General features: G+C 46.6%; 1 protein-coding gene across 1 annotated transcript in view; it reads right to left on the reverse strand.

The window, feature by feature from the left end:
• Positions 1–866, reverse strand: part of LOC132838717 (amine sulfotransferase-like) — a 4,158-nt gene extending 3,292 nt beyond the window's left edge. Inside the window, exon 1 of the mRNA XM_060859257.1 lies at positions 689–866. Coding sequence (XP_060715240.1) covers positions 689–851 — 163 coding nt within the window. The 5' untranslated portion in view covers positions 852–866. The remainder of the gene's footprint in view (positions 1–688) is intronic.
• Between the last annotated feature and the right edge of the window lie 9,134 nt (positions 867–10,000).

The following is a 10,000-nucleotide window of genomic DNA, read 5'->3' on the forward strand; positions in this document are numbered from 1 at the left end:
GACACCATTTTGTAGAATTAAATGGTGAATCCTCCAGTTTATTGGCAGTTAATTATGGGGTCCCTCAATGATCAGTTCTAGACCTCTGCTTTTCTCGATATACATGCTTCCATTAGGGAACATTATTAGACATGGGATTAATTTCCACTGCTATGCTGACGACATTTATATATCTCATCAAAACCAGATGAAATAGCTAATAGCTAGTGTCCAAATTATCTCAGTGTGTTAAAGAGATAAAAGACTGGATGAGCTGTAATTTTCTGTTGTTAAACTCTTATAAGACAGAAATACTACTTATAGGCCCAAAAACCAGTACACAGAAACTCTCACTCGCTGGCTATTTTCAAACGGCGGTTGAAGACCTACTTGCTCATGAAACACTTTAACTAGCACTTCTTTCCCTATTTTTGCATTTAAAAAAATGTAAAAAAATTAAAAAAACTTTGAAACTTTTTCATTGTAACTTTGAACAATGTTTTAAACTCATGTTATCTTAAGTATGTAACCTAGTGAGCCAGCGTTAATGTATACAATGATAGATATTTAAGCACTTATGTACGTCGCTCTGGATAAGGGCGTCTGTCACATGCTGTAAATGGGGAGAGAGAGAGAGAGAGAAAGAGAGAGAGAGAGAGAGAGAGAGAGTGTGTGAGAGTGAGAGTGTGTGTGAGTGTGTGTGTCTCACCAGATTTAGGAAATGTAATGACATAAACATCATCGTCTCTGATCTGGAACGTCTTCACACTGTCTGTGAACTGTGTAAAACCATCCTTGTTAAAATGAGGAAAGACGTATCCTCTGCAGGACAGGAGCTTGTCTCCGATCTTCTGGAACTCCTGCTCAGCCATGGTGTGGTGCGTTCAACTCACTCTCACACACTCACGTCTTATACAAGCAGACCAGGTTTGAATTCACAGGGTAAGAGTCCTGAGTGGGTGTGGAATGTGGGTGGAGTCACTGTCAATCATTTTGAGAGGATTTCTTTAAGCCATAAGTGTGACACACCCAGCTGTTCCTCCATCACTCAGTTCACCTTTTTACATGAAACTGTCACCACGGAGCTTCAGCTAAACTGGAGCTTTACAAAAGTGTCAATAATTTATATAACAAATTTTAGAGGTGTTTTACGGTGGCCGAGAAGTGCAAAACACATTAACAAATCCAAAAACACATTAAGAAATCCAAAAAACACATTAACAAATCCAAAAACACATTAACAAATCCGAAAACATTAACAAATCCAAAAACATGCGATTTCTAGTTTTTTGGTCGTTCCAAAGGTCAGACATGTATTTATCATTAAGTCCAGAGAAAATTTAAGGTTTTGATTTTAAGATAATCTACTTTTTCACAATATAATACATAGTGCTAGTAGGTGTAAGTTTATTAGTTACATTCTTCCACTTGAGTAAACTTCATATGAACAATCACTACTTACCTTATAGCCTACTGCATGTAACACTGCTACAATGGTGTGACTATACATGTTCATTTATACATTTAAATTGGATTGGTTTATTAAATATGATACACAAAGCAATTTGCAGGTGGAAGCAAATCACAAATTTGAGAGGAACATCAGAATCAGAATCAGAAAGGTCTTTATTGCCAAGTATGTTTTCACATACGAGGAATTTTTTCTAGTACAGGAGCTCCACAGTGTAAACATATAGGCAATGAAATAAAGAAATGAACACATAAATAATAGACAGTTGTATGTGCAAATTGAAATATAAGTGTGCAAATTGAAGTAAAGATGTGCAAATTCAAATATAGATGTGCAAAAATAAAATATAAATGCGTACTTGCAGACAATGTAAGAATAGGCTTTGTTCTGTGTATGTTAGGTGTTCATCCGATGTATGTTAAGTGTTCATCAGATGGATTGCCTGAGGGAAGAAACTGTTCCTATATCTGGTCGTTTTGGTGCTCAGGGCTCTGTAGCGTCGGCCAGATGGCAACACTTCAAAGAGTAAGTGTGCTGGATGTGAGGGGTCCAGAGTGATTTTCTTTGCCCTTTTGCTCACTCTGGAGAAGTACAGATCTTGGAGAGAGGGGAGTGTTGTGCCAATGGTTCGCTCAGCAGTCTGGACTTCCCTCTGTAGTCTCCTGAGGTCGGATTTGGTGGCTGAGCTAAACCAAACAGTCACTGAAGTGCAGAGGATGGATTCGATGATAGCAGTGTAGAACTGTTTCAGCAGATCCTGTGGCAGGTTGAACTTCCTCAGCTGGCGAAGGAAGTACAACCTCTGCTGAGCCTTTTTCACAATGGAGTCAATGTGAATGTCCCACTTCAGGTCCTGGGAGATTGTGGTTCCCAGGAATCTGAAAGACTCCACTGCTGTCACAATGCTGTCCATGATGGTGAGTGGGGGGAGAGCAGGGGGGTTTCTCCTGAAGTCCACGATCATCTCCACTGTCTTGACCGTGTTCAGCTCCAGGTTGTTAAGGCTGCACCAGACAGCCAGCCGTTCAACCTCCAGTCTGTAAGCAGACTCGTCACCGTCCTGGATGAGGCCGATCAGTGTGGTGTCATCTGCAAACTTCAGGAGCTTGACAGAGGGGTCATTAGAGGTGCAGTCATTCGTGTACAGAGAGAAGAGCAGTGGGGAGAGAACACAGCCCTGGGGGTCACCAGTGCTGATGGTGCGGGTGCTAGATTTGAGTTTCCCCAGTCGCACTAGCTGCTGCCTGTCTGTGAGAAAGCTGGTGATCCACTGACAGACAGAGGAGGGCACGGAGAGCTGGGTTAATTTGGGCTGAAGGAGTGATGGGATGATGGTGTTGAAAGCAGAGCTGAAGTCCACAAACAGGATCCTCACATAAGTCCCTGGTCTGTCCAGATGCTGCAGAACATAATGCAGTCCCATATTGACCGCATCATTCACAAACCTGTTTGCCCTGTAGGCAAACTGCAGAGGGTCCAGTAAGGGTCCAGTAATGTCCTTCAGATAAGCCAGAACCAGTCTTTCAAATGATTTCATGACCACAGATGTTAGGGCCATAGGTCTGTAGTCATTTAGTCCGGTAATTTTGGGTTTCTTTGGGACGGGGATGATGGTGGAGCTTTTGAAGCATGAGGGGACTTCACACAGCTCCAGTGACGTGTTGAATATCCGAGTAAAGATGGGGGCCAGTTGATCAGCACAGGTTTTCAGACAGGCTGGTGAAACGCTGTCTGGGCCTGGTGCCTTTCTTCTTTTGTTCTTCTTAAAGACCTGACACACCTCATCTTCGCTGACCTGAATTTTAGGTGTGTTGGAGTTAAGGGTTACAGGAGGTGAAAATTGGGCTTTTTCAAACCTACAGTAGAACTCGTTCAGGTCGTCCTGCCAGTTGTTGATTCACCACAGTGCTGGGGGATGGTGTCGTGTAGTTGGTGATGGCTTTCAGACCTTTCCACACTGAAGCTGAGTCGTTAGAGGCAAATTGACCCTGTAGCTTTTCAGAATAGTTTCTCTTTGCTACTCTAATCTCCCTTTCCAGTGTGTATTTGACCTGTTTGTACAAGACTCTATCCCCATTCTTGTGAGCATCCACTTTGGCCTGACATAGCCGGCTGAGTTTTGCAGTGAACCATGGCTTATCGTTGTTGTAGGTTAAGTGAGTCCTGGTAGGAATGCATAAATCCTCACAGAAACTAATATATGATGTTACAGTCTCTGTGAGCTCATCCAGATCAGTGGCAGCATCTTCAAAAACAGACCAATCAGTGAGCGAGAAACAAGCTTGTAAATCCTGCTCCGCTTCCTTAGTCCATCTTTTTACAGTCCTTAATACAGGTTTAGCTGTTTTCAGTTTCTGCCTGTAGGTCGGTATCAGATGACCTAAGCAGTGATCAGAAAGTCCCAGAGCTGCCCGTGGGACAGAGTGATATGGATCCTTTATTGTTTTGTAGCAATGATCCAGTGTGTTACTGTCTCTGGTGGGACATGTAACATGCTGTCTGTATTTAGGCAATTCACGTGAGAGAATCGCTTTATTAAAGTCCCCAAGAATTATTAGTACAGAGTCCGGGTGTTGTTGTTCACTCTCTGTGATCAGATCAGCGAGTGTCTGTAGTGCCGAGCTCACGTGCGCTTGAGGTGGAATGTAAACACTCACCAGAATGAACGAGCAAAACTCCGTGGCGAATAGACCGGTTTGCAGTTAATGAAGAGTGTTTCAAGATCTGGACAGCACATCTTCTTTAACACAGTTACATCAGAACAACACCTTTCATTGATGTAAAAACACGTCCTGCCACCGCGCGATTTCCCCGTTGATTCTGCGTCGCGGTCCGCTCTAAAGAGCTGAAAGCCCGGCAGATTTAACGAACTGTCCGGAATGGTGTCGTTCACCCAGGTTTCTGTGTCTATCTAGTGTATACTGTATATCTATGTAGTGTATATATCTATGTAGTGTATATATATATATCTATGTAGTGTATATATCTATATAGTGTATATATCTATGTAGTGTATATATATCTATATAGTGTATATATCTATATAGTGTATATATCTATGCAGTGTATATATATCTATATAGTGTATATATCTATGTAGTGTATATATCTATGTAGTGTATATATCTATGTAGTGTAGTAATCTATGTAGTTCAAATACCCCTTATGAGTAGTTTAATAACAAGGTCCGTGACGTCGCCCGGTATGGCGCAACCGGGGCCCCACTCCGGAGCCAGGCCCGGGGTTGGGGCTCGCATGCGAGCGCCTGGTGGCCGGGTCTTACCCCACGGGGCCCGGCCGGGCTCAGCCCGAAGGAGCGACGTGGGGCCGATCTCCTGTGGGCCCACCACCTGCAGGAGGGACCGTAAGGGGCTGGTGCAATGTGGATTGGGTGGCAGTCGAAGGCGGGGGCCTCGGCGACCCAATCAGCGGACACGGAATCTGGCTCTAGGGACATGGAATGTCACCTCGCTGGGGGGAAAGGAGCCTGAGCTGGTGCGGGAGGTTGAGAGATACCGACTAGAGATAGTTGGGCTCGCCTCCACGCACGGCTTGGGCTCTGGAACCCAACTCCTTGAGAGAGGCTGGACTCTCTACTACTCTGGAGTTGCCCGCGGTGAGAGGCGGCGGGCTGGTGTGGGCTTGCTCATAGCCCCCCAGCTCAGCAACCATGTGTTGGAGTTCACCCCGGTGAACGAGAGGGTCGTTTCCCTGCGCCTGCGGGTCGGGGATAGGTCTCTCACTGTTATTTGTGCTTACGGGCCAAATGGCAGTGTAGAGTACCCGACCTTCTTGGCGTCTCTGGAAGGGGTGCTGGAAAGTGCTCCAACCGGGGACTCCATCGTTCTACTGGGGGACTTCAACGCTCATGTGGGCAGCGACAGTGACACCTGGAGGGGCGTGATTGGGAGGAACGGCCCCCCCGACCTGAACCCGAGTGGTGTTCTGTTATTGGACTTCTGTGCTAGTCACAGTTTGTCCATAACGAACACCATGTTCAAGCATAAGGGTGTCCATCAGTACACATGGTACCAGGACACCCTAGGTCGGAGGTCGATGATCGACTTTGTGGTTGTTTCATCTGACCTCCGGCCGTATGTCTTGGACACTCGGGTGAAGAGAGGGGCGGAGCTGTCAACTGATCACCACCTGGTGGTGAGTTGGATCCGATGGCGGGGGAGGAAGTTGGACAGACTTGGCAGACCTAAATGTACTGTGAGGGTCTGCTGGGAACGTTTGACAGAGTCTCCAGTCAGAGAGAACTTCAACTCCCACCTCCGGCAGAGCTTCAACCAGATCCCGAGGGAGGTTGGAGACATTGAGTCCGAGTGGACCATGTTCTCCACCTCCATTGTCGACGCAGCCACTCGGAGCTGTGGCCGTAAGGTCTCCGGTGCCTGTCGTGGCGGCAATCCCCGAACCCGGTGGTGGACCCCGGAAGTAAGGGATGCCGTCAAGCTGAAGAAGGAGTCCTATCGAGCCTGGTTGGCTCGGGGGACTCCGGAGGCAGCTGATAGGTACCGGAGGGCTAAGCGAGCTTCAGCCTGGGTGGTTGCGGAGGCAAAAACTCAGGTCTGGGAGGAGTTTGGTGAGGCCATGGAGAAGGACTATCGGTTGGCCTCGAAGAAATTCTGGCAAACCGTCCGGCACCTCAGGAGGGGGAAGCAGTGCCCTGCTCACACTGTTTACAGTGGGAGTGGGAATCTGCTGACTTCGACTGGGGACATCCTCGGACGGTGGAAGGAGTACTTCGAGGTTCTCCTCAACCCCACCGACATGTCTTCCATTGAGGAAGCAGATGCCGAGGGCTCAGTTGTGGACTCGTCGATCCCCCAAGCTGAGGTCACTGAGGTAGTTGAGAAGCTCCTCAGTGGCAAGGCACCAGGGGTGGATGAGATCCGCCCTGAGTACCTCAAGTCTCTGGATGTTGTGGGGCTGTCTTGGTTGACACGCTTCTGCAACGTCGCATGGAGGCTGGGGACAGTGCCTCTGGACTGGCAGACTGGGGTGGTGGTCCCTCTGTTTAAGAAGGGGGACCGGAGGGTGTGTTCCAACTACATGGGGATCACACTACTCAGCCTCCCCGGAAAAGTCTATGCCAGGGTACTGGAGAGGAGAATTCGGCCGATAGTCGAACCTCGGATTCAGGAGGAACAATGCGGGTTTCGTCCCGGTCGTGGAACACTGGACCATCTCTATACCCTCGCCAGGTTGCTGGAGGGTTCATGAGAGTTTGCCCAACCAGTCCACATGTGCTTTGTGGATCTGGAGAAGGCATTCGACTGTGTCCCTCGTGGTGACCTGTGGGGGTGCTCTGGGAGTATGGGGTCCGGGGCCCTCTGCTAAGGGCTGTCCGGTCCCTATATGACCGGAGCAGGAGTTTGGTTCGCATTGCCGGCAGTAAGTCAGACTTGTTCCCGGTGCATGTTGGACTCCGGCAGGGCTGCCCTTTGTCACCGGTCCTGTTCATTATCTATATGGACAGGATTTCTAGGCGCAGTCGGGGGCCGGAGGGAGTCCGGTTTGGGGACCACAGGATTTCGTCTCTGCTTTTTGCAGATGATGTTGTCCTGTTGGCTTCCTCAAATCAGGACCTTCAGCGTGCACTGGGACGGTTTGCAGCCGAGTGTGAAGCGGCGGGGATGAGAATCAGCACCTCCAAGTCCGAGGCCATGGTTCTCAACCGGAAAAGGGTGGCTTGCCCCCTTCAGGTTGGTGGGGAGCTCCTGCCTCAGGTGGAGGAGTTTAAGTATCTTGGGGTCTTGTTCACGAGTGAGGGAAGGATGGAGCGGGAGATCGACAGGCGGATCGGTGCATCTTCTGCAGTGATGCGGTCGATGTACCGGTCTGTTGTGGTGAAGAAAAAGCTGAGCCGCAAGGCGAAGCTCTCTATTTACCAGTCGATCTACGTTCCTACCCTCACCTATGGTCATGAGCTTTGGGTCATGACCGAAAGGACAAGATCCCGGATACAGGCGGCTGAAATGAGTTTCCTCCGCAGGGTGGCTGGGCGCTCCCTTAGAGACAAGGTGAGGAGCTCGGTCACCCGGGAGGAGCTCAGAGTAGAGCCGCTGCTCCTCCACATCGAGAGGAGTCAGCTAAGGTGGCTCGGGCATCTGTTTCGGATGCCTCCTGGACGCCTCCCTGGGGAGGTGTTCCGGGCATGTCCAACCGGGAGGAGGCCCCGGGGAAGACCTAGGACACGCTGGAGGGACTATGTCTCTCGGCTGGCCTGGGAACGCCTCGGTATTCCCCCGGAAGAGCTGGAGGAAGTGTCTGGGGAGAAGGAAGTCTGGGCGTCCCTGCTTAGACTGCTGCCCCGCGACCCGGCCCCGGATAAGCGGTAGAAAATGGATGGATGGATGGATCTATGTAGTGTATATATCTACTGTATGTAGTGTATATATCTATATAGTGTATATATCTATGTAGTGTATATATCTATATAGTGTATATATCTATGTAGTGTATATATCTATGTAGCGTATATATCTATGTAGTGTATATATCTATGTAGTGTATATATCTATATAGTGTATATATCTATGTAGTGTATATATCTATGTAGTGTATATATCTATGTAGTGTATATATCTATATAGTGTATATATCTATGTAGTGTATATATCTATATAGTGTATATATCTATGTAGTGTATATATCTATGTAGTGTATATATATATATATATATATCTAGTGTATACATCTATGTAGTGTATATATCTATGTAGTGTATATATCTATGGAAACACATTAACAAATCCGGAAACACATTTCAGACAACCAGGAAGCGGTTGGTATAGTTTGTGATTGGAACACGTCACCTGTCACTCAAAGTATACATGAAGTTCAACAGGGAAAAGTTGGAATGGATGGATGGAATGGATTACTGTGGATTAAATCTGTTATTTTCTTATGTTTAAACGGAGAACTTTACACATTACACATAAGATTCCATACCTGTATATCTTGAGTGACAGGTGTCTTGTCCAATGATCGGTAAGTTTCCATTCAAAAACGATACACTACCGTTTCTGGGTTGTCTGACTTATCGTTGTGTTTTTGGATTTGTTAATAATATTAATAATAATAATAATAATATTATTATTATTAACCTACTCCCACTCACTCATCTTCTACCGCTTATCCGAACTACCTCGGGTCACAGGGAGCCTGTGCCTATCTCAGGCGTCATCTGGCATCAAGGCAGGATACACCCTGGACGGAGTGCCAACCCATCGCAGGGCACACACACACTCTCATTCACTCACACAATCACACACTACGGACAATTTTCCAGAGATGCCAATCAACCAACCATGCATGTCTTTGGACCAGGGGAGGAAACTGGAGTACCCGGAGGAAACCCTCGAGGCACGGGGAGAACATGCAAACTCCACACACACAAGGTGGAGGCGGGAATCGAACCCCCAACCCTGGAGGTGTGAGGCAAACGTGCTAACCACTAAGCCACCGTGTCGCCCATTATTATTAACTAATAAATTAATTAATTTGCTGCATCATCATCATAATTTTCAACAACATTTTCCCAATAAAACAAAGCATGGCGTGTGTGTGTGTGTGTGTGTTTGTGTTATGTGTGTATGTCAGTGATGTCCCACACAAAGTCCAGTGGCAGGTCTTTCATCTGTTCCTGATAAACACGGTCAAAGTGTTCATTCTGTGTCACTGTCAGAAAGTTCTTCCAGTCTCCCACTGTACCTGTACACACACACACACACACACACACACACACACACACACACACACATACACAAAAACATATTTTGTGGATATACATTCATATACAGCTCACTGACAATTAGCGCTAATATTTTGTCAGTTTTTTTTATCAAATACTACAATATTATAAATATATCTTGAAGATATTTGTCAATTTTAAATATAGCTTAAGGCTGTAGTGCCATTTCTTGGGTTTCTTGACTATAAAAGTTGAATTGAAGTTGTAAAAGGTTTACAGCTCTGTGTAGAGTCCCAGATGTGCAGAGTCCCAGATGTGCAGAGTCCCAGATGTGGAGTTGAGTCTGTAAAGTCACATGAGATGCCTCGGTGGGATGTCAGCACTGACTTTTAAGAGGCTGATCTGTGGTTTCTGAGACTATAGGGCCAAACTATTATTTATCTTTGTACCTCCGAAAGAAGAACAATATGACATTTACTTTTAATTTCACATTTATGCAGAAAAGGGAAAAGATCATTCTCCATAAGACTGTACATTGGCATGCATGAACACACACAGCCACATTCGCACATCTTCAGGTTCCTTCCTTTACCATCTAAGGAAGGAACCTTGAGAGGAACCAGACTCAAAGGGGAACCTCATCCTCATCTGGGTGACACTGGGGGTGTGATTATAAATATACAGTCTGATAAATGTTGTGTTGGTGTAAAAGATCACATGGAGTTCAGATCTCCTCTTAGTATCACAGAGTCTAACTGGAGCTGGTAGATCTGTAGATGTCTCAGGATTCTCACAGAGTCGCCCTCATCTCAGTGGAGGTCTGTGTGTGTGTGTGTGTGTGTGTCAGT

This window comes from Tachysurus vachellii, chromosome 23 (assembly GCF_030014155.1).
Source record: "Tachysurus vachellii isolate PV-2020 chromosome 23, HZAU_Pvac_v1, whole genome shotgun sequence".
Classification (NCBI taxonomy): Eukaryota; Metazoa; Chordata; class Actinopteri; order Siluriformes; family Bagridae; genus Tachysurus; species Tachysurus vachellii.